Below are 26,252 nucleotides of genomic sequence, written 5' to 3' on the forward strand. Positions count from 1 at the left end.
GCATTACAGCTGATTTCCTGTGGTTGGGTTGAAATGCTAATTATGTATGTTCATTTCTTCCACTGGAAATGTACCGCCCACACTCTCAGGAGAGTCTTCTATGTGCCCCACTGAACATTAAGTGGTAAAAGATGATCACCAACAGCAAAAGCCTGGGGTCAGTTTACCAGCACAAAATTGATACTCATTGTAACCCCCTCCTGGGAACCGAGTGTGGGCCCAGAGTGGGTCACAGCCCCAGATCCACTCAGTTGTTTGTAAAGTGAGCTGGCTTTGGAAACCCTCCAGGAGGGAGGGCTGAGGGCACAATCTAGTGATGCAATGAAACCTAGATTCTAATAATGTGGCAGTACTGGGACTCCTGGGACTCAGCAACAGCAGAGGGGCTGGCCTGGGAGGCAGCTGTAAGGCACAGACAGCTCTATGGAATAAAGTGCATCAGCAAGAGCCAGGAAGCCAAGGAGCAACTTCCTGGATACAGAGGTTGTTGTACTTCACACACATATATAATAACCACCATCGGGAGCACCATTTTCAAGTACAACAGACAACAAGAATGCATATATAATATACATGTAAGTGAGTGGATATAGACTTTTATGTATGAAAGACAGACATACTCACCTATCCGAAGTCGAATAAACAGTTTGTATGTATTTTCGAGAGATATCCTCCTGATATGCATCTTTTGGTGATTTACTAGAAATAACACATATGGACATGTGAGACCTGGGCTATTTCCCTGGTATTGATGTACATACCCGTATGAAGGTGAGAACGCACATATACCTCCTCATGCGACCTTATTATTATTATTCTTATAAGCCAGGACAATGTACCGACAGCTTTTTTTGTTTTTTTTTTAATCTGGAGAAATATTGATACACAAGCCACCTCCGAGTTGACATAAGCTGACATATTGACTGAAGTAAATAGCGAATGTGGCAAGGGATGCAGAAACAAGGGTGCACAGGAAAAGTCATCATTTTTTTGTGAAATTTATGCTTGCACTTCCCTCATTTATTTACCAAATGAAAGCACTATGTAGTCTAACAAAGGAAATGCATAAACCATGAGCCTCTGCAAGCACATTCACACATACACCATTCGCATACAGAACTTTTATGCGAAGCTATAGAAATTTTTATTTTTACTTGAAAACATTCAAGAAAGGTTAGCTTAGTATAAAAGCAAAAAACAAAACAAAATAAAATAAAATAAAAAAGTATAATTTTAAAAAGTTCTCTTTGTCCCATTTCTTAGATTGCTCCTGTCTGTAAATGTCACTTTTTCTTGGAGACAAATGAAATCTGTAAGGCATTAACCAACTGGCTGCTCATAATTGCTCCCAAGTACATATGCTACCTATGAGTATACTAGGACTGGAAGCAATATGTTCCTGTTATTTTACATAGTGAGTGATAACTCCACAGCCCTCATTTGGGATTTTTTTAATGAGAAATATCTTTCCTTCCAAACTGCCCATAGGTAGAGTGCTGTCAGAAATAGACTCTACTTTATGGGACACAGAACCCACAATGCTACATAAGACTTTGCACATACGTAGGCATGATACATATATCATTACTCCCATTTTACTGATGAGGAAACTGAGGCTTAAGAGGTTATGTAGCTTTGCCAAGGCCACATGGTCAGTCAGTAAATGACAAAGATTCAATCCCAAATCTGATTCTAAGGTCTCTACACTATACTGCCCTGTCAGTGTAGATTTTAGGGAGAATTGGATTAAGCAGAAAAATCAAATTTGAGGGTTCTATTTTACAGGGTAGATTATGTGTGGGTTTGAGAAACCTTTTTCTTTTCTGAAAAGCTGCTCACTTCCTGACAATAAATATACTGAATTTTCTGGAGCCCTCTCCCCTCAGAAGCTTTTCCCATGCTCTGCTCTTTGGCCTCCATGAAATGGGCTCTGTTTAACACATGTGTCACCTGTACCTACATTTGCATGCCCCACCATATGTTACCCTACAATTAGGACAATTCTTGTTTCCCTAACTCCTTGAAAATCGAATGGATTGTGAATCCCTGACCTTGGTTAACATTTCTCTCAACATTCGTCACACAACCAGGAGATCTTGTGGTGCATAAGCCCAAAGTTCCACCCTTATTTCACATTAGAGGTAAACAATAGTCGATAGAACCATTTAACTAAAGTATGACTCCAAACTAGCATATAAATACTTGTGAGACTTTATAAAGCTTATTATAAACATAGAGTCATACTCTCATATGTGAACATATGTGAACATTTTCAAATGGCTATCCTGTTGTGTATACATGTGCCACATTAAAATATTATTTAGTCTGTCCACTTTTCATGATTATTTGACAACTACTTAACATTGAAAACATAAAGAATCCTATACCTAGAATTCAATATATGCTTAAATGGTCTTTTATGTGGAAAAAAAAGCAAGCCTACTCTAAAATAATAGCATTGCTTTTTAAACATGGATTATTTTAAAATTGTAAAATAAGTACAGCAAAATATTTTAAATACGTTTGTAGTACCTGTTCTCCACGTACGTCCTCGTGTACACAACAGTATCCTTTGGTCCTGCAGGCCTGCTTTCAGCATCAGAGCTGTGATACAAACCATTTTACTTTATGTTTAAAGTTTACTTACAAGAATCATAAAAATAACAAGACTATCACCCAATCCAAAAAAGAATGTTCATATAGTCCTCCTAAATGATAACCTTTGAAATGTAAATGTTAAAGTGGCACTAATCCATTTCTGCAAAATGTCTTTATGTCTCCCATTTTGTTCTTACCTTCCACTGGCTTGGCCTACTTCCAGAATACTATTTACGAAAATTGGTCACACTCAGTAAATCTGTTGCAGAGGATGAAGATTATTTTGAATATTTGTGTAATGCATTTCAGTGTCTGTTTGCCTGAGGTCCCATTTGTGTTTTCAAACTACACTTTTCCTACAAACCTCACATAAAAATGGATCTTAATGAACTAATATGATAACATCTGATTTAATGACACTTAAATCTACCTAAAGAATTCCAACACCAACACCACAACGATGGTTTTTTTTAAAAAACAATTGTAGATGTTTTAAGGGAAATATCACATTTTATAGTTTCTTATCCAGATGTCATCACTTACTAATGTCCAAGTTGCTGACTCAATACTTGTGTGTAAACCTGTCTAGCCACTGATAAAATTTGAAATTTCTGCATTTCAAAAGAAAGGTTGGGTTGTATGTGAGATGTTTTTTAAAAATAGAGAGTAGTCCTGTGATTTGTTATGTAATTGAGCCAGGGTACTACCTGAAATTCTTCCTGGCTGCATAAGAATATGCAGTGGTTCTAGTGGACTGGTTATTTAAAGCATCAGGAGATCCATTGACTTGGCCATCTAGCCTGAGAAAGCAAACACAAATATTTGGCACTTAAAATCTAGGCGACTTGGAAATTTTTGTTTTACCAAAATTGCGTTCCGCTAACATGAACCTCTTTATGTTTGCCTAGTTTCAGCACAGATACACAAAAAGAATACATGTGCTATTTTACTCCTTCACAGAAACCACTGTCATACCTCCAAGAATAATCTTTAGGCATGTGACACATTATCAAAAGCTAGGATAGAATACATTTTATGAAAGGCAGGAACCATCTGAAATTGGTTCCAGTAACTTTTTCACAGCAGCAGTGCTATTTTAGAAGACTTTTCATGTACAGTATATCTGAAAGTTTATCAATTTAATGAAAATTATCCAGGGGTTGCTTGGAGAAATTCCAGTTTCCATTTTATTTTTAATGGAAAGCAATGCTTTGAAGGTTGCAGAAGAATTTTGACCCAGATTTCTGTTAATCTAAAAATGTCACTATGCTTAACAAAGCATAGGCATATTTGCTTTTATCCTATGAAACAGAGAAAAATCTAATGCAGGGATAGCAAAAGCTTTAGCTCCTTTTCCTCCTCCATGTTAGTAAACTCTAAAATAAGAGAGATATGAAAATCAAGAGGAGTATTTCAATCTTAATAATTTCTTATCATTCGCAAACAGACTGTTCCTTCCAATTCCAGATAGCTCTTAAAACAAGGAAAACATTTGTTCATATATTATCATCTCTGGCATATGAAAAAATCATCTTCTAGTTTTAAGATAGCTGCTTCTCAAAATATGCAGCTAAGTTAAAATGATACTAGGTGATCAGAAAGTGGAATTGATATTATTAGAAGATTTTCTAAGGTGATTATTAAAATATATTATTCCAGGAATAATAAACCTAGCTAGTAACTTTTTGAAAATATTCTAATCAAAAAATTTACAATACAAAACCCAATTTTAACAAATAGACAGCTTCAAATAACAAAGGTTGCCAGTGAGTTTGAAATGTGTTTGCATTGTCCTTGACAATGTAAAATAAAATATTATTAGTTTGTAAAATCTGCAAATAGAAGGAAATAAGTTGCAAATGGTACTGTTGTGGACTGAATTGTGTACCCCCAAATTGATATGTTGAAGCCCTAACCCCCAAAGTGATTTGGAGACTGGGCCTATAAGGAAGTAATAAATGTTAAGTGAGGTCATAAGGGTAGAGCCTTAATCCCATAGGACTAGTGGCCTTATAAAAAGAGGAAGACACCAGAGCTCTCTAGCTATGTGTGTGCACACGGAGAGGAAAGGCCATGTGGGGACACAGCGAGAAGGTGGCCATCTGCAAGCCCAGGCGAGAGGCCTCACCAGAAACCAACCCCGGCAGTACCTTGATATTGGCAGCCTCCAAGACTTTGAGAAAATTAATTTCTATTGTTTAAGCCACCCAGTCTGTGTTTTTTTGTTATGACAGCCCAAACGGACTGATAAAAGTAGCATTTCCTAGTTGGGTTTATAATGAGATTAATGATAATATCTTCATTTAATTTTGATAATTGTGAATAAAACCCAAATGTTAAAAAAAAAAAAAAAAAAATTGAAGGTGGAACAACAAACTCTGTGATGAATTTTGCTCCTCAAGTAGTTTGGAGGATGATAGATTATAAAAAAATAGACTTTTTATTTTGGAATAATTTTAAATGTATAGAAGAATTGCAGAGATCATACAGAGAATCCCTACATACTACTCTTCACAATGTCTGCTAATCCTTAGATTTTACATAACTATGGTACAGTTGGCAAAACTGAGGAATTAACATTGGTACAATACTATTAACTAAACTACAGACTTTATTTGTGTTTCATCAGTTTTTCCACTGATGTCCTGTCTTATTTCTGGAACCCAAATCAGGATACCAGTTCCACATAAATATCATGTCTCCTTAGTCTCCTAAGTTCTGTGATCATTGCCAAGCCTTCCTTTGTTTTTCATGAGATGGCAATAGTTTTTACAAAGGAATTCTGTCTTGATGCTAATAAGTGATAACACTAATTTTTTAATTACTTGGAACCATAAAAATAAATGATACTTGGGTGACTGATGAAATACTGTGTAGTGCTTTTAAAAATACTACTGGGTTCCATATTCACAGATATTCTGATTTAATTGGATTGAGGTACAGCTTAGGCACTGGGATTCTTTTAAACCTCTCCAGTGAGTCTGACATGCAAGTCAGAGTTGAGAGCCATTACCTTAGAGGTTGGGCAGTCCAGCATCATACCCAAATAAGTACTGGTTTTTAAAGTGCGGTTCCTGGACGAGCAGGTGATTCTGACATACACTAAAGTTTGGGAACCCGTACAATAGGGGACTCTGCCAAAGTGTTTCTCTCATATGCCTTGGATAATATTCATAAAAGATAACTCATGACTTACAATGTTTGTCAATTGACAGCTTTATTGTTAAGAAGTTATCCTTCATTGAAATAAAGTGCTGAATTGTAAATTCCAATTAATAGTCATAGTTGTGTTTCTCAATTAAATAACAACTCTATAAAATATAAACCTAAACACTGTGTGGGATCTTACAGAATTAAAATGGGATTACACTTGAGAAACTGTTTCCTGCAGTGGAAACTCTCTTTAAAAATTTACCTATCTGGAACTCTCACACACTGCTAGTGAGAATATCAAATGGTAGAGCTGATTTGAAAAACAGTCTGGCAGTTCCTCACATGGTTAGACATGAAGTTACTATCCAGCAATTCCACTCCTCGGTATATATCCAAGAGAAATGAAAGCAGACTCCACAGAAAAACTTATATACAAATGTTCACAGCAGCATCATTCACAATAGTGAATTACAATCCAATAGTGGAAATACCCCAAATGCCTATCAGCTGATGAATACATAGAGTGCTGTATAACCATACAATGGAATACTATTTGGCAATAAAAATAAATGAAACACTGATTCATGCTACAATAAGGATGAATTTTGTAAACATTATGCCAGTCACTAAGGACCACATAGAGTATGGTTCAATTTACAAGAAATGTCCAGAAGAGGCAATTCATAGAGACTGAAAGTAGATTAGTAGGTGCTTGGCATAAAGTGCTGGGGGGAAATGATGTGTGGCTGCTAAGGGGCATAGGGTTTCTCTTGCAGGGGATGAAAGTAGTCTAAAGTTATGGTGGTGGTTGCACAACTCTGAATATACTCATTAGAAAACACATATTTACTTTGGCATCCAATTGCTATACAAAGTGAGTACATTCATAAAGCGAATCAAGTCTCAGTTTAGCAGACGGGCCTAGCCAGGACTCTTATTTATATTTCCATTGCCTTATTAACTTAACCTTAGCAACCTGAGATTAAACAGCAGAAAATGATTTCACCTGATAACCATCCATATCATTGCAAACTTTATAAATTTCTTTTTCATAAAAAATGAAAATATATTAAGAGCTTACCATTTTGTATCATATATTAGGGTTTACTTCTATAAAACTATCAAGGTCTTGCATCCTTGTAAAAATTACAAATTCAAAATATATAAAATGAAGCAGTCTACTGTAGAAAAGCAAAGAGAGAACACTTGGGTTCATTCTATCTCTCAAATTTACTAACCTTCACAATTCTCTTACTCGCTGATCCTCAGTTTTCTTTCTGTTAAATATTGACCATTTTGAGAGCCAAGTAAACTTTCCTTTCTGTAGCCTGAACACATAGGAACAAAACTTGGGGACAGAGGTTTCTTTTTTCCCCACCCTTTCTCAAATGAAAATTGTATTACAGTTGTTCTGTCAGTGCTTAGGCAGTGGTTACGGTTACTATTTAATTTGTGAATAGCAGAACTGAGAAAAATCATACATGTGCAGGATTGCAGTAGAACTATAGGAGAATGGATAGCACCTGGAAAGAGAACTCAGGAATCCACCAATGGTTGTGTGGTGGTGGTAGTTACAGCCCCTGGATGTAGGAACTGAATGTGACGATCACCATCCCCCCGGGGAGAGAGTGGTGGGGGATGTATGTGATAGTTGGATCACAGCCAGCAAGAGGCCCAGCTGAAATTGCAGAAAGGAAAAGGAGAGTATGTGCACCTGAGAGTCTACCAGGGTGTTTTCCATTTCTACACTTTCTGTGCAGATGGTCACACCCACATTGCCTTGGTGAAGGCCAGACACGCCATGGAAAGCTAGAGTTAGCTGAAGTTATGAAGAAGCAGAAACTGGGCAGCAGCAAAAGTTTTTGGTTATCAAAAAGATGAAGAGCAGAAAATAAGGAAGCAAATAGTTGGGAGGAGCAGGAGAAAAACAGGCAGAAGACAACACAGAAGAAGTAGCTGAGTTATATTAATGACAAAGCAGTAGGGTTCTTGTGCAGGTTTTCCTGATGGAATGTCCTCTGGTCAATAATGAATGAGCTTTCCGTTCACGGACCGTGAAGCCATGCTACCATTCCTGCTCTTGAATTTGGATGAAATTCTATTTCCTCATTAATCCTTCCAATAAACCCCCGTTTCATGTGCAAGTCCAACTGAAACTGGAGCACCTTTCAAATTGTGTTAAATGGGAACTTCCTTAGTTATACCTAATCATTGACTTGTATTTTTTTTTACCTTGATCACTTCCAAGTAATATTTGAATGAGATTCGTTAATTGTAAGCCCAGTCCTACTCCCAAAGTAGTGGATGTTTTTCCAAGATAAATAGATCTTATTGAAAATGTATCCTTTCTTATTTTATCAAAGGCTTGCTTGGGATCACAAAAACAGAAGGCAGAAGATAATTTGGGGAATTAAGGGAACAGAAAAAAACTGCCTACCTGTTAGAGCCAAGAGCCTTTTATACACATTATGGGGGGGGGGGGGGGACTGACCCAGCTCTTTTCCTGATTTTCCATTCTCTGAACAAAATATCAACAATATCATTTTTTACATTATTTTTTGTTGTTGTTAACTGAAAAGGCAACTGCACCTTAGAAAGGTACAGAATAGGACCTTATTGTTCTTAGGTCACCCCCACATGTGGAGGGAAGTATCGCTAAACAGAAAATTATTTCTAAATTCTTTCCTAATTTAAACTGTCTGTAACAACAAAAAGGATAGCTTCTATCCTAATTTCCCTGTAAAAGCAACCAAGGTATAATAGTTTTAAAGCCATTATACTCTGTGGTGAAAATAAATTTCAAAATTAGGTCTTGTTTTGTAGAGGTCAGGAATTCATGTATTCTTTTAGCACTAGGTATCCAACAAAGATATTCTCAGAGTGCTTTCTGCACCACTGGGAGCCTACCAAGCTATGGTAAGTACATATAAATATTCACAGCCCAAGTGCAGAAATTTGAATTTCCATGATGCCTTTTACACTAAGCAATAGAATAGCAGCAGGCCCTTAGTCAGAAATTTTAACAGAATTTGAATTTTGTTAATTTTTTACTATTAAGCTATTAAGTACCCTGTACATTGCTTTTTTTGTATTTAGATATTATTTATATTTAAATACCATAATAAGTTCAACTCCTCAGAAAATCTTCAAAGTTGCATAATTTGTGCAGGCTTATCAGGAATCCATAAGACAAAAGTAAATTATAATAAGTCTTACCTTCCATTCTTATTTTTAGGCACATTAGAATTTACTTCAATTAAATTTTCCCGGTCCCGGCCTCTACAGAAAAAAAAGAAATACACACACACACACAATTTAGTTAAAATATAATTTTAGGAAATAAACATTAAAATAAAACTTGAAAAATCAGTACATAATCTTAGACATAGTCATTGTGGTATACAGAAATGGGACATTGAACTACTGATGTATACAACTCAACTATGAGAGCATGGGTTATGGATGCTGCGAGAGAAAATAAGGAACTAATTCCTTGGAAGGTTTGAAAAATCTGGTCTGAAGAGAAACAACTGATTTATATTCACATTCCGCTAACATTCAATGAGTACCAACTTTGTGTCACAAAGTACTGTGTATTTCCATATCGATTATCTCATTCCGATCTCACAAAATCTGGCAGGACAGCATCTGGGGCTCAGAAAGGATACATGAATTTTCCAAGGCCAATTAATTAATTTGTAAAACAGTCAAGATTTGGGGCCAAACCACCTGTCCACCTAAAATCAATTCTTGAATATTTAGACCATTCTAGCTTTTTGGATCACAGAAATATGAAAAATCAACCCTAATTTGAATCAACAATTCAAAATGTGCAGGATAAATGGGACAATTAGATTTTCAAATTTAGGGCTACAGTTGTGATATAACACACTTTCAAGAGATACAATGCTCTCTGTTATGTTACTTACATATTAGTTATTTACAGTATATATTTGCTATAACACTGGTAATGTTTGATTTTTTTTTTTCTCATGAGTTTGAAAAAGACTTTGTCATGAACCTAGTCTCTTGGGCAAGTTAGTCAACTTCTCTAAGCTTCCTTTTGTAAACTAGGATAATTATATCTAATGTGATAAATTTGTAGTAAGCGTGAATGAGTTAATGTAAATAGAGTTTTTGGACACAATAACTACAATTATAAGTGAACTGAATAAGCATAAATTAATGATAGTTAATAGAACTGTAGTGACACAGCAGCAAGTGTTATTGATTCCAAAATTTTCAGATTACTTTTTCATTTTTATTTCTGCCCTAACTTTTCATATCTTTAGAATTAATTTCAGTTTTTATTAATCTCCCTTCTCCTGATCCTGAATAGTAGATTTAAATAAGGTTATGTTACCTGGAATCAGTGTATGGACTCTCACACACAAAATTAATACTGACAAAATGGAAAATAATATAAAAAGTTATCTTATATATGGAATAAGATTTAATACTCTCTTTGTATAATACTCAAACCTTCAATAATTGATAAATCTGCAAATTAGGCAGCATTCAATAGCTACACTTACACCTCACATTTAAAATACTAGCTTCACGTTTTTGAAAATGTAGAAATCAGTTAAATTATTTTGTAATGTGAATTATAGTAGAAAATATGCCAATTAATATATGTAAAAAGTACAGGATTTCAGAAGTCGCTCAGAAGTATCAAAATCATTTGATTCTGTAGCCTGAATGATGTAAAATTCAAACTGACTTCCTCAGCGTAACTGCTAGAACTGTGTAAGGAAACCTCCCAGATCACCTCCTTCAAATTCAGAGGTGGAGACAGAAGGCTTTGTATTTGCGTAACCCCTGATGGTCCTTCACAACCTACTAGAGCCACCTTTTTGGCCACAGTGGCCCCCGTACTACCTTACAGCTGCTCCAAAAGTACTTGTGGAAATTAAGTTAAATTACGTTAAATTCTCTTTTCCTTCTTCTCAGGGGGAAATCTATTATTATCTTAGCTAGCTCCGGGAAAAGACATTAAAGGGGCCCCAAGGGGAAGCTATTAGACTCGAAAACTTCAAGGCAATCATGGTGCACTCCACATCTAGGCACCATGATTGTGGAGAAAAAAGATCAGCCAAGCAAGTAATGGACGTTTCATCTCTCTGTGTCAATCACCCTGAACCTGCCGAACTTCGCCCCTGAATGGTATGTATTTCTATCCTTTTTTACACAGCTCCCAACCCTGGCTTTGTTTCCTTGTTTTGAGATGTTGTTATCAGAGGAAGTGAACCTGCCATCCACCACCACTATATTCATACATTGAAGTCCTAGGGACAGTATGTCAGAATGTGGCTGTATTTGGAGATAAGGTCTTTACAGAGATAACGAAGTTCAAATGAGGTATTAGGATGGGTCCTAATCCAATATGACTAGTATCCTTATAAGAAGAGGAAATTTAGACTCAGCACACACAGATGGAAGACAATGTAAAGACACAGGTGAAGACAGCCCTCCACAAGCCAAGGAGAGAGGCCTGGAATAGATCCTTCCCTCTTGGCCTCAGAAGGAACCAGCCTTACTGATATCGTGATCTCGGACTTCTAGCCTCCAAAACTGTGAGGAAGTAAATTTGTTTTCAGCCACCTAGTCCACGTCTGCCCTCACAGCATGATTCCGTTTGGTTTCTCAGCCTCAGGCTGGTCATCCTCACTTCCTCTGCCCTTTTCCCTCCTGGCTGCTGCAGACACTGCATCTTTGCTCTGCCTACACCTTTCTCCCCTCCCCCACCTCCACTCCCTCCCCACCCTCCTCCAGGAACCACGTGTTTGGACCCTAGCTATTGTGAAGGAGAAACTAGAATCTTACAAATGCAACAACTACAAGTAGATAACTCCGTATCGGAACCTATGCATACACACCTTCAAAGAAGCATACTCCCAACGTGATATAATTGTGACTCATCAAATAAACCATGTCTTTAGTGCTTTTATAGAAATATTGTTGTTTTTATTAAACAGTAGCACATATCATATGGTAGAGTAGATTATATTTTTGTGAATAATCTATATTAATATTTAAAGGAAAATAAGGGAGTGCCCTTCTCATTGCCAGATGGGATGCTGCCCAATTCATGAATCACTTAATTAAAGCCAAGTAGCTCTTCAGATTTACTCAGCTGAATTTTGTTTTTGTAACAGGTGTGACAACTGTGATTTCCCCAGATAGTTACCCAGTTGTCCCGGCACCATTTATTGAGTGTTCATCTTTTCTCCATTGACTTGAGATGCTTTCTTTATGGCACATTAAATTCTTAGACTCAAGTCTGTGAACATTCTGCTTTGTTCTCTTTATTTAAATCCTAGTGACCGTACTATTATTGAAGGTATATAATATCTGTAGGGCTATATCACTTTTCTTCTTCAGAAATGTTCTCACTTACTCGCTTTTTCATGTGGACTTTAGAATCTGATTGTCTATTTTTAAAATCCTGTTATTTCTATTTTTAAAATGAAGCATTTTGGAAGCAACGCCACCTTCCACCCCACCCCAGTCTATACACAATGCTTGGAGCTCTTTCTCAGCATTTAGCTCAGTACCTGGCTAGAGTTAGAGGACTAACTATTTGTCGAGTAAACAAATGAATAAAATAAATAATAAAGCAAAATAGAAAGTTCCAATTTATGAAAAGTAAAAGCAGTGTATTTGCTTTGGTTGTTCACCCTGACTGATGTCATCAATAGATTTGAAGATCCAATAAAAGAAGTTCAGATTGCTCATAAGCTTCCAGGCTGAAGGATGTAAAAATAAATTTCACTCTTTAATTAAGACCACATCTATTGCCTCGTGTCTTTTACACTGTGGTAAAAGATGAGGAGCTGTGAATCAAAGTGTGAAAAAAAGATTTTTATAGAAGCCCAGCCAAATGCTTCAGGGTGAAGCAAAAGCTTGATTCCAAACCCTTTCGGTGGCAGTTGCCGTGAAAGGAAGACCTTATAATTTTATAGTTTTATTGAGCAGCTGGAATTCACCACCCCAAAAAATCATCAGTTCTCTGTGGATACAGTGAGAAATGCTGAAAAAGAAATTTGTGAACCATAGCAACTAAAATGCTTTTCTTTACGTAGATTTCAAAATGTTTAGGAGAAAATGAGTTCCCTGTTATGTAGTCATAGCACACATTTTGAATATAAGCATTTATCTGCATTGTCATCATGCAATTTATTTTCCACTGTTTCATGAAGGAATGTAACATTCCTTTACAGAGCAGATTAAGGGGGAAAAATGGAGATTCTAGGGCCCAAAGCATTATTGTCTCTTTTTTAATTAAATTTATTGGGGTGATTGGTTAATAACATTGTATGAGTTTCAAGTATGCAATTCTATAATTCATCATCTGTATATTGCACTTTATACTCACCACCAAAGTCTAGTGTCCTCTGTCACTATATGTTTGACCCCCGTTAATTATTGTATCTTATTACGCAACTCTTCCTAGGATGAACTCTATATGAAAGTTATCAGCTCACTGCCAACTCTCTTCCTCTCTAACGAGGGTGTGTGAGGTATTTATTAAAAGCCACAATATGTTTTTCTCTCTACAGCTTACTTAAATTGCTTTTGTAGAGTATCAAACACATTTGCAAAATTAAGAGCCTCCATATAAGAATTTTACGATCGTATTTCTTTTATGCCAAGAAATAAATCTTAGGCATTAAGCTTTAGTTCAAAAGGAATATTTGTCTCTCTAAAAGTATAAGATAAGTGAGATAACTGGTGTAATTCTTCAGCTCTATTGACATTGAATGGGCCTAGCTTTATATATTTTTATAATTCTTTTCAATGAGACTCTTAAAGATTACATATTAAAGAAATTAACAGGTCCCTAAAGAAATTGGACAATTTAGGTATTTTAAATATAAGATGTGACGAAGAATTTTAGTGACTGTAATTCACCATGAGATTATGCCACGGGCAAGAGATAGTCACTGGCGAAAGGAGACCATTTAGAAGATAATCAGATTTCTTCCGTCTGGTTTTACTCTCCTGGCTCAGAATGTTAGAGGTGGAAAGCAATAGGTGTTATCTAGGTGGATGATTGTAGGGCCTTGATTGGTTTGAGATTCAGGATTTAACTCATAGACTACTTATTAAGAACCTAATACGTGCCACACTTTGTGATATGCACTGTAGATAAAGAAGTGAACATGACAGAACCAATCTTACCCTTAAAAATCTGATAGTTGAACAGAGATGATTAAATAATAATTCCCTCTAAGAGACACATGCTATGGGGTAGGAAGGATAGAGAGCTTGGGAACATCTAGAAAGACCTGATGTAAATGTGGAGGATTGGGGATGGGGTGGGGAGGTCGGGGCTTCCCAGAGCCTGAGAGAGAGAGAGAGAGAGAGAGAGAGAGAGAGAGAGAGAGAGAGAGAGAGAGAGAGAGAGAGAGAGGCCAAGCTGAGACCTAAAGGATGCGAAGTTAACCCTGCAATAGCAATGGAGGAGGAGTGAGGGGTGTGACCAAGTGGGGTGGTGGTATCTCTGCTTGTGAGTTGAACATGATAGAGGATGCAGTGAGGAAGCCTGTGGGGGGGGGGGGCAGGCTGAGGTGGGCTTTGGAAACCAGGTTAAGGAGTGTGGCCAGTATCCAATCGATGGCAATGGGAATTAGAAAAATGACGTGATCAGATTTGTTTCAGAAGGTCACCCACTCCCTCGTGTGGCAAATGGATTGAAGGAAAGAAGGTACTACAGGCAGCAGAGGGATCATTAGGAGATTGAACAAGGTCTAGACTGTTATAGTTGTGGGGATGATGAGGTGTCTCTGTTCACGAGACAATTAGGAGAAGCATCCAAAGTGACCTATTGATCAGGGGAAATGAAGCAATGGAAAGAGTCAACGCTGCCCACTTCCCCCCCCACCCCCGCTTTCTGTTTTGAGCAGAAATATGAGAAATACGCAATAGAAAGATACAAAGGAACTCTCCTCTGGTGGGAATACTAAAAACTTGGAGGTACGCCTTAGCAAATAGGAAATTCTTAAAAAGATGGACATATAATACCACAAATAGTTCAAAATACTTTTTTCTACTTCAGATGAAGGATGCTTTTTCTAATTATAAAGGCCTAAGTAAGTGTCACTAGATGCTTCTCAATATTTGTTTGGGAGCAGCAGTTTATAGGCTACAAATAATTGATTATCTCTCTTTAATATCTCTTAGTTCATGAAAATATGAAACCGTCACTGCTAAAAATCATGTGGTTTCTCCCTGAATAAATAAAAATTCTCTTCACATCTGCAATTGTTCAGGTTATTGTGTTCCTAGGGGCCCAGGGACACCTCCTCATCTTCTGATCTGTGACTGAAGCTTATTCCGCCCCTAACTGTGAATTAAATATACAGCTATTGGAAATGTCAACAAAGTCACATAAAAAGAACTCTGATTCACAGATGTTATATTATTAAATAATCAGTATTCATGTCACACTGAATTGGATATAAAAGTGCCCTGGCTGTTATTCCCACTGGGAGGCACTTTAAAATGTCCCTTCTCTTTTCCCGCTGAAATCAAGTGGGCGGCATAGATGTTTTATAGGTACAGGTGGCTGAACCAATGCAACGAAGTCACATTTTTTTCAAACAGGCAGCTTAGTCTTTCTTGTTTGTCTTGTTCTGGGATAATTCTTGAACATCCAAGCTGATTATCATCAAATCTGGTGTAACTACTACAAAAGTATCAGCCCTCACTTAGGTGACATTTGTGACTCAAGCTACCATCTGAAAACAACAAGATGGCCAATATTTTTAAATTTTTTAAATAGTAATCCTATCTGTATAAGAAGAATGTCTTCTTTTCATAGGTATTTTATTAGGAGTTGCTGAAATACAAACTACCTTTTTATAGAATGAGCCTTTTCTAATAAACAAAAGGCAAAACTTGCATGAGAAAGTTACCATTGTCTGTCTGCCTATTCGCTAGAGGGAGGGAGGGAGGGAAGGAGAAGGAAGTTAGAAGAAGGAGGGAGAGAGTGAGAGAGAGATTTTATGGAATCACCCACGGAGGGAGAAAGTGGCTACCGTAGCCACTAGTTATTCCTAACAGTAGCCAGTTAGTTATTCCACATGTAGTTATTAAACCTAATCACTTCCACCATGGTTGGAAACGTCCTAAAACTGTTACAAATAAAAAAGAAAATTTGCCCCAACCAATACCACTATGAAGAAATGGTTCTACTTAGCAAAGCAGGGTTGACACCGAAAGTCTGCTGTTATTTCCACTATTAGAAAACCTCTATGAGACAAGTACTTTCTCTCCTCCCTCTTTAACAGTAATTTTCTAGGGTAAATGTATCTAATTGCAGTCTTTTAACTGCCAGGGCGGGAGAGGGATTAGAAGGGAAGGAACCGTATGGAGTATGAAGAATGGAAAGAAGACAGTCTGAGCTATTTTAGTCACAGATTCCCCCCCCCCCCCAGGTAGTGACATCAGGAGTGGAGTGCAGGTCCAGAACCTGTTTTCTTTCTTGATAAGGTTGTTTCATAGCTTTGAGCTATAGTTTCTTCTTTTATAAAGTAGGGCGTATGAATATATTTCTCATGGGGTTGTTGTGAGGATTAAATGTATATAAATTGTCAGTCACACCATAAGTGCTTAACAAACGCTACTTTCTAAGTAGTAATTGCTTTTCAACTGTCTTTGTACATTCTTGCTTAAGACCCAAACACTGTGATAAAAACATACAAACAGAGAAAGCAAAAAGAAACACTAATGAAAAAAACCCAAAAAAACTAGGAGACACAAGAGCTAGGTTATGAGTATACCACACAGTCCTCTTTCGCCCAGTGGGTTCAAAACACTTTTTGTATGTTCATTTGCTTTCTTCACCTCAGAATATTGAGACTGTGATTCCTAGCTATATATTTATTATGATAAAATTTCAGGTCAGCAGAACAATTTTGACTTTTAATGTAATATACTCTGGTGCATTATCTGTAATCTATTAATAAAGCCCTTTAGGTGAACAATATGACATAAAGATAGTGAATTATAAGATATTTGCAGAACTCAAAATGGAAGCTCAAGGTTAGAATCTGCCTTAATATTTTGTGAGCTCACAGTAGCTGTGGGTCTGTAATTTTGAACACACTGAATATCCTTTCAGATTCTCTGTAAGTATCTATGTAAACTATCAGTTTGGTTCAGCTTCTCCATGATATTTTTCTTATTGAATTTCACCTATTGTCATTTTATTTCACTTTATTTCCTATAGAAAACAAACACAAAGTTGTCTTAGCACAAATAAGAAGTACAGAAATGAGTTAAAAATGGCACAATCGATTACAGAACGATGCAACATGTTATCTTGCTGACCGGAGACACGTGGGTTATAAATGTGTCCTCATTTGAACACTAAGGAAAAATGAAAGCCTTCTTTAGAGAGAAAGAGAGAGAAAGGAAGGAAGGAAAGAAGGAAGGAAGGAAGGAAGGAAGGAAGGAAGGAAGGAAGGAAGGAAGGAAGGAAAAAAGGAAAGAAGGAAGGAAGGAAGGAAGGAAGGAAGGAAGGAAGGAAGGAAGGAAGGAAGGAAGAAAGGAAGGAAGGAAGGAAAAATACCTAACCCAGAACCTTGTGAACACGTCAAGACAGTGAGGTAAAGTCACTTACCTCTCCATGTTTCTGAGAGCTGCAGGTTTGACTTTAATAAGATTGTCCAAGTCTTGGCTATTCAAAAAGAGAAAAAAAAAATAAGTTCAGATCAGTGAAAGGTTTCTTTGGTTGTGCTAGTTCAATAAAGCAATATTATAAACCCACTCTACCCAGGGACAACAGGCAGATGAAAACATGAAATGACTGCTTTTATGTGATTACCTCTGATTGCTTCTGATTGCTGCAGGCTTTACTTTGATGAGGTTATCGAGATCCTGGCTTCTTTAAATAGAAAAAATGAAAAGACTGCCGATTAATCATGAAGTTCTTTTGGTAAGATCATTAAGGTTATAAATCTGCCTGAAATAATAAAACAAAATATTGCTCTTGACAATAGCCCCAAAATTAATATAGTTGTATTACCTTCGGTGGTTGGTGAGAGTTTTAGGATTCACTTTAATGAGCTTATCAAGATCTTGATTTCTTTAAGGGGAAAAAAAAATTAAAGCAGCAAGGTTAGAGATAACGGGATGAAGTTGGTTGGAAATAGGAAGAACGAATTTGGTATCTTATCATTTAGTTTGAGACATATTGGTTTAGCATGGAACAGCCTTGAAATAAGTTTTCTAACCAATCTGGGGGAGGATGAATTATGCTGGATCGGAAGAAAAATTATTCTGACTTCACACGCTTATTGCCAGAGCATATCTACCGTATGTGTTCACAGCAAACATCTGGTGAGTCACAACTTCTCAGCCTGGAATGTTTTAACATTATGAAGATACAAACTGATTTTAATGTCCTCGTTACTTTAAAAATCATATTCACCAACTAAATGTATGTATTTTAAAAAACAATAAGCTCAAAAATTGGGATTACACTTAACATGAGGTTTGAAAGAGAGTTTTAGCAAGCCACCAAAATTGAGTTTTCTTTCCTCTGTGATGACTAAAAAGCCAAATTAAGCTCAGGTGTTCATGGCCGGATTAGTTAACATCCTCTGAAAACTGTCTGATTCCTAGTTGAAGTCCTACCTGTTTCTTTTCCTAGTCACAGAGCAGTGTTTCCTCCCATGTGGTTTGCTGTCATTCATTGCCTCAGTATAGTACTCTGTTTTAAGGGCTGGAAAGTTGTGATTTTTCAAAGTGTTCCTCTAAATCCTTTATTAATGTTTATTCAAAGAAATGCAATCGCTTCCCATAGCAAGAAATCAACACTGATAACATCTGCTTCCAGTACCATATTGGACAGCAACGTGCCTGCACTTCTTTCTCTCCAACAACCTTTTTTCATCATATAAAAATAAAATATATTTTACTCATCAAAAACATTGATGCTAACTTAGGCACTGAAGGGAAGCCATGTAGAGGTTAATCATCAAAAAGGCCTGAGAAAGATGTGCGTTTCCCTCCCCCAGCCCTAGACCTTTCCATAGGATGTGGTTCTTGGCTCATGGCTTCACTCAGTGTGATCCCTTCGTCATCATTCCCCAATCTCTGTGGTAGATAGGAAGCCCCTAACTGAATTTTCACTATTTTGAATTATCTTCAATAATAATATTCTCAATTAAAGATAATCAAGTGGTACCTACAAATACTATTCAAGGAATGAGTAACATATGAAAACTATCCAGAATATAATTTCCAGAATATAATTTTTGTATAAACTGATTGCAAAATCTGTCGTAAAGCTAAAGTCTGCCTGAAAGACAACAGCCTTTAAAATTAGGATAGCTTCATATGTTAGAAGAACAAATACAAAGACTAAAACTTTGTAGAAGAGATAATATGTTCAAAGGCCACAACCTTTCAATATACAAAATCAATCACAAATAGAAGAATTTCCATTTTCACTGTTCTGCTGAGCATAGAAAATTTGATTCATCCAACAGTCTAGAACATTCATATTTAAACGACTGTTTCATAAAGCCCATTCCGAAATACATGTTACAGCCCAATACTCTCTCTTTTCAGACAGACAGACACAAAATAAAACATAAATTTCATGAAATAATAGCCTCAGTGCATAAGAATTCTTATTTTATACTCTATTTAATTATTTGTATTTAATTGGGGGAAAATGCCGAATGCCACTCAGTAAATTAATTACAAGACCTCTTAATGGGTTGCAACCCACAGTCTGAAAAACACTAACTTAGAAAACATATAAATGTATGCTACGTTCGATCAGTATTCCTAAAAAGACAACACAGTATGTTAATACAACAAGGATCTCAGTAACAGTCCTGAATTGCTTTGATTGAGAGCTTCATGCGGTTGATCTCAATGAATTGGACACAACAAATTCACAGGCTTTTTTTTAGGCCCTGGATCCCTGCAAACATGGGAATCTTTTATCTGAATTTTATCCAGTAAAAAAATGTAACATTTTTTTCTACTCAAGTTAATGCTTTCATTTATTTTACCTTGAATGTAGTGAAGGATACATTAGAATATTTAGGTATTATTACTTCCATGTATTAATAGTTTAAAAGCCTTAAAGTACTTTGTAGTCATTTGCACATTTGTGCGATTGTCATCTCTGAAGCAATCATTCAAGTGACGGTGTAAAGCAGTAAAGTACAACTCCTGGCTGTCCTACAGCAAAAGCAACAATCCCAGCTTTACAAGCTGCGCTATTCTCCGAGGTGCTCAATTAACTTGCATTTATTTTAAGATCAAAGTGTGCGTGCTATGGTTTAAAGAACAGGATTTGGGCTTGGAGATAGAATGACTCACAGAGGACTATGAAATTTTTGCCCCCGGCCTCCATATTCTCATCTGTAAAATGAATCATCTCTAAGGCTCTGCTCATCTCTACCATCTTGTACTCTAGGAATCTATGAATATGAATTTTACTGCCTATCTGTTTATTAAATTAGCTATTCAATGCCTCTGTTTCTTTTTTAGATGCAATGCACTGACAATCCATTCTAGATTCAGCAAGCAGTACATGAGTGTGCCAAAATGTAATATATTAAATTGACAACCTATTATTGTCTTAGAGTAATATCTCTGGATCCCTGGTACATAATTAGCTTTAATCTGTGATAATTGCCTGCTGTTAATAAGATTGAGTATGTCTACTGAATTCTCTTTTTGGTGCCTATGGCTTATACGTAATTATATAGTGTGCAGCCAATGGTACCTAGTTGTAAGCTTCAAACCCAGTAGGGGCGTAGTAATTATTCACTGCCTAACAGATCACAGAACTATCAGCCTTCCACTAGTTTTCTCTGTGACCCTGGTCAAATCACCTAACCTTATGGAGTCCTAATTTCCTCTCCTGTAAATTGAATAGGTTCAGCTGAAACAGAGGTTTTCAAAATTGTTCAAACTAACTGGACTATGAGTTCTCTGAGGTTCCTAACTTCCACCACCTCTAAAATTTTGCAATTTTTATATGTACCAACTAAACTCAAGAAGGAAAATCATGAAAAGATTATCTCGCTCTCTCTCCCTCGCTCTATATACATAATATATTATATATAACATATATAATGTATGCTATATATGTATATATACATATATATGTATATATACATGCACACACATATATATGTTATATATAAAATATATGTTATATATAATATATATTATGTATATAGAAATTAGCAGTGTATAATGACATAAAAAGCTTCATATAACCAGAGACAAAAAGTGAATTTCACTATCTTACAGATACTACTTAAATAATTATCAAATTTTAGGTCCATAACTTTGCTGAGAGCAGCAAACCATCTAAGAAACAATGAACCTCATAAAATTTCCACTAACTACTTGAAAACAAGGTGAATGATATTTGCTGGTGATAAGTCTAATGAAGTTCTAGATCTTTTTAAAAATTATTATTAATAAATTTTAATCAATTCCAGAGACATAGCTAGTCTATGTGCTGTAACATAAACAGTATACAGACTACCTGTGTTCCCACCCCTATCACTTCATTCAATTGCTTTACTTGAGGTTGAAAGATGTGAAGCTGCCATTCTTTCTTGTTATTAACAAATAGATATTTAAGTTTCCAGGGAATGTGTAAAAGTTGTCATGATTTTTCAAGACTTAGTATTCAATTTCTATATAGAATGATTATAAGTCAAATAAATATAAAATATCCTTCTCTTACCCGGCCATATTTTTGACAGCTTTGGAGCTTACATTAATAAGTTCATCAAGACCTTGTTTACTGCTAAAACAAAACAAAAGGTCACATTCAGTTGGAAATCATCAACTTTTATGACTGGCATTTTTGCTTTTCACACTTGTGAATCATCCAATGAAATCCTAGATAAAAAGTGATAAATTTATTGAGTTTCTACTTTATATACACTAGTTATCTTTTTAAAATCCTCCAAACAACCTAGTAAGGTATATATTCCCATCTCCCCATTATAAATAAAGAAATTGAACATCTGAGAATTTAAGACACTCCATGGGGTCAGGTACCTAAGAAGTGACTGAGGGCAAAACAGGATTGAAACCATGGCAACTGGATCCCATCGCCTAGCTCCTTCCTGCTAACACCCTTCCACTCTCTCTCTGTTCACAATGAGTCCTTATAGGTGCACAATGCTTTTCACCAACATTATCGTCACAGGAATTGAAAAGTAGCTTGGAGTTACTCTGCCATGCTTTTCTCAACTTTTGTTCCACTGTATAATGGGTCTTCACTTTTCAAGAAGACAGAAGTAACTTCAACATCATACAAAAATATTCTACTCAAGAATACGAATGTTACGTTACCAATTTTCTTAGGAGTCATTTAAAAACTAATCCTTGGGTTTGTGAAGGAGTAGAAAGCCAACATTCTTTAGTTTATTCAGTTTTATATACTTATCGTATATTAACTATAAAATTATAGCAATAAATTAGTTATGCTATTATTGCATCAAAATGAATTTCTCCATTAGCAATTATACAGAATTAGCCTCAATATTATCATTTTAAACAATATTATAATGAAATAAGTGGAAGTAATAATAAAAGAAAAATCTATACAGCATTATTACACATCAACAAATCAATGTGTTCTCATTTTTTTCATGTCCCCTTTCAAAATGTCCTTAGCCAAATAATTAACCTTATTTTTTTGCATGAATTGAAGACCTGCTCAGAAGTCTTGAATAATCTTAATAAGCTTACCTTTTGTTTACTGAGGGGGTCACTTTGATAAGATTGTTCAGGTCTTGGTTCCTAAAATAATGTTGCAAGTTTCAATAGCGGTTCAAATCAATAATAATTTGTATACTTTTTCAAACTTAATATTTAATTAAATGATTGTTGCTAATTTAAAACTTCATCATTACTTGAATTCTCTTTTTAGCCCTATGGAAAAACAGATTGCTACTATCCACTTCTTGCATAATTATGTATATATGAAAATTTATTTTCATTTTATTCTTATTTCTTTCAAGAGAACTTCAAATTTAAATTACTCCATATTATATTTTTGTAGTAAAATTAGCGGAGGTTGTAATGTACAATATAAAATTGCTCCTCATTTCCATGTGTTCCGTATTTCCCTCCCTTTCCCTTCCAAAAAAAAAAACAAAACAAAACTCAGACTTTTTTAAAAACAGTTATTTCCTGATTCTAAGGTATGTAGGTAATATACGTCCATATTATGAATATATAGCACTGTGGCCACTCCAAGATATAAACCTGTGATATTGTAGTGTCACACTTCATATGATGCTAAATCAGAACTAGCAAGACTTCAGATTACATAATTTACTTTCATTCTAAACATGCAAATGGACAATCGTAGCTCTACAGAGACATTTGTCCTATTACACTGTGCTGCCGCACGAGCCCTCAAAAAAGGCCTGAACAAGAAGCTGGATTTGATATACCCTGCATTATGGGGACAATATGTTATGTATCCTGAAGAGAAAAAAGCCTAGAAAGGCTTATATCAGTTAATTAATTTATAGGATTAACCTTGAAACTCATTTTATCATGTACATATCCTCTCATGTTGAACTATATGGAATTGTCACTTGGTGGGTCAAAAATGGTTGAATGTCCGTAATTTCATAAGGTTCAACATAATAGGACCATTTCTTTGGTATCTTCTTTGAATTAGGCACTGAGTGGTGGTATGGGGATACAATAATGAATTAAAAAATAGCAACAGTAACATTAATACCAATAGATGATCTAACAAGTACTTGAGCACTGAGGGCTTTATTAGCTCGATCTTCTGTAATTAGTCTAGTAACTCATGAAGAAGGTAACTCTTACAATCCCCACTTTACAGATAAAGAAGCTGAGGCCCAAAGAGGATTAAGCTATTGGTGCAAGATTACATTGTCGTAAGAATTCTCTGAATTCATAAAATTTGTTATCATATGAAAGAGATAGACACGTGACCTAACGTAATATGTGGTAGGATGTGGGTACTAAACTAGAAGCTCACATACTACACGGGAAAGGTCATATGATTAAGGCCATCTTTTGCTTTAGAAACTAAGTCCTTTAGAAGAGGAACAAAGGAGACCTATCTTTCACTAAATCTTAATCTATAATATAAAGTATTATATGGCCTCTGGATTCAGTATCTGACCCTCAGATAATGTCAAGAATGTTATGTTCTTATTTGGTGGGAAAAAAAAATCTAAGAACAATTTAGCATTAAATATTCAGAAAAAAGAGTGATGAAATCTTTGGGTAACTATAAAGTGAATGAAAATATATGTGAAGGCGGGGGCAGCAGGCTGTGTTTTGGAAGCTACCCCGACTACATTCAGAATTGATCTTTCTCTCAAACCCACATAAAATACTATCTCATCCAAGTGTCAGGAAACTATGGTCCTCGAGCTAAATCCAACTTGAAGTCTGTTTTGTAAATAAAGTTTTATTGGAACAAACCCACAGCCATTCATTTGCAATGTGTTGTCTATGGTTGCTAGTTGATTAGTTAAAACAAAGACTGTTTTGGCCCCCCAAACCTGAAATATTTACTGTCTAGATCTTTAAGCAAAAGTTGCTTACCCCTGATCTAGCATAAGAAACTATGTGATAGCTACATAGTGGAAAAACCAGAGAGCATTCCTATATGCAAAGAAAGATAGAAAATTTATCAGAAAGAAGAGATATACCTTGGGATCTTTTGTATTTAACTCATGCTCAATCTAACATCACAATATATATTTATAGCTTAATGGTTTTGTCATGTCTCTTCACTTACTTAACAAGAGGTGTCTTAGAGAAACTCTTTCACATAAAAGACAAATATCATTCTTTGTATTCCTTATTACTTTAATGAACTAAGAATAATATTTTTAAATGACCTCCCAATTTTAGAATTGTTTGGATAGGAGACAGAGGAGAGGAAATAAATAAATGAGGAAAAAAAGAAGAAGTTTTTTTCACATAAGTCCTTCTTTAGACAATGCTTTGCTCTAGGAAATTGTTTAGGGGTTATGTTTTATCTTATGGGAAATCCTGATTCATTTGGAGAAAATCCCAAGCATGGAACACAAATCCCATACTGATAAGAGATATTTTAAATAATTCTCTCTCCTCCACTAAAGCTTACTGCTCCGCCCTGAGCAAGGACTTGGACAGTTTTCTAACACAGAGCTGTTGATTTTGGGTTCCATCACTGGCTGTCTTATGATGGGACAATGAGTTTTATCACATTTTTAAAGCTGAATAGAAAAAAAAAAAATGGAGAGATAGAAATGTGCCATGAACCTCACCTTTGGTTAGATCTGTTTGTTTCAGGAGCCACTTTGATGAGCCTGTCAAGACTTTGGCCCCTTTAAAACATGGAAGAAATGATCAGACCAATGGTCAATTTACATCATGTGTTTGCAAATATTTATTAAAACTGAGAAACATTTTAAATTATAAAATAATTTAATATTTTATTATGAATATTGAATATCTTATTATGAAACACTTATTAAAACAGAGATCATCTCAAAAGGTTGGAGGTTTTTGGTGCTGATTATGAATATTTATTTTTGGACCCACCTATAACTGCATAGAAATGATAAACAATAGCTAATGGTTTTAGAAATTTGTGATATGCCAGGCATTGATCTAAGTGATTTATGTGATTTAACCCTAACATCAATCCTATGACATAGGAAGTATTATCACCCCAATTTCACAAAGGGAAAAACTGAGACACGGATAGATTAAGTTTTTCCTATATGGCTAGTAATGGGACGGCTAGCATTTAAACCTAAATAAACTATTAATAACTCCAGAGTGCATGTGCTTTCCATTTCTCCAACCATCTCACTGGAACTTAGTAACAGAATTAGCATTGGAAGTGAATAGAGAGCACTTGGTCCAATTTCCTCACTCTGAGAATGAGAAAACTGAAGCCCAAACAGGGGAAGTGATCAGGCCCATTCACGCAGTTAACGAGGACCGAGCCAGGCCGAGACCCAGTAGCTATGGGTTCCAGTCTAGTTCTCGTTCCCTTCTCCTGTGCCATCCCTCTGTTTAAGAGAAACAAACAGATCCACAAATATAAATGTCCTGTCGATTCCGGAAGAACCACTATGAACCTAATTAAATCAAAGTTACCTCTATTGTATTAGAAATCAAGTAGACTAAAATCTTTAGCATTTTGGAGGTTACATGGCTTTTCCTGAACTATCGTTGAGTTCAGTGTCAGTCAGCTGAAATGATTTAATTAAATTTTAAGCATTGGTTAGCATGAAATGATAAAGAAGAACTTATTAAATCTTACCCTTGTACATTTTTTCCAGTTCTTGGATTCACTTTGATGAGGTAATCAAGGTCTTTGAAACTTTAAACAAAAAAGCAAACAAATACACAATAGGTAAAAATGGAATTAACTAAGTATTTCAATTTAAAGGATATATGTACTCAAGATGAATTTTGCTATTAAGTTTGGTACTTGAATTAAT

At 35.8% G+C, this 26,252-nt stretch overlaps 1 protein-coding gene across 8 annotated transcripts in view; it reads right to left on the reverse strand.

The window, feature by feature from the left end:
* The window catches only part of SCEL (sciellin), a 98,687-nt gene that overhangs the window by 7,279 nt on the left and 65,156 nt on the right, over positions 1-26,252 (reverse strand). For 3 of the 8 annotated variants that reach the window (XM_019742559.3, XM_019742557.3, XM_019742553.3), the window contains 11 exons: positions 26,072-26,131; positions 25,065-25,124; positions 22,504-22,554; positions 21,488-21,550; positions 17,786-17,845; positions 17,585-17,644; positions 17,381-17,437; positions 8,968-9,030; positions 3,306-3,398; positions 2,533-2,604; positions 625-699 (listed from right to left, as the gene is read on the reverse strand). In XM_019742559.3, coding sequence (XP_019598118.3) covers positions 625-699; positions 2,533-2,604; positions 3,306-3,398; positions 8,968-9,030; positions 17,381-17,437; positions 17,585-17,644; positions 17,786-17,845; positions 21,488-21,550; positions 22,504-22,554; positions 25,065-25,124; positions 26,072-26,131 — 714 coding nt within the window. The remainder of the gene's footprint in view (positions 1-624; positions 700-2,532; positions 2,605-3,305; positions 3,399-8,967; positions 9,031-17,380; positions 17,438-17,584; positions 17,645-17,785; positions 17,846-21,487; positions 21,551-22,503; positions 22,555-25,064; positions 25,125-26,071; positions 26,132-26,252) is intronic. The other 5 variants (XM_074329415.2, XM_074329414.2, XM_019742558.3 and 2 more) reach the window with 3 other exon arrangements.

This window comes from Rhinolophus sinicus, chromosome 16 (assembly GCF_057876585.1).
Source record: "Rhinolophus sinicus isolate RSI-liver-muscle chromosome 16, RSI-T2T, whole genome shotgun sequence".
NCBI classification, from domain to species: Eukaryota; Metazoa; Chordata; class Mammalia; order Chiroptera; family Rhinolophidae; genus Rhinolophus; species Rhinolophus sinicus.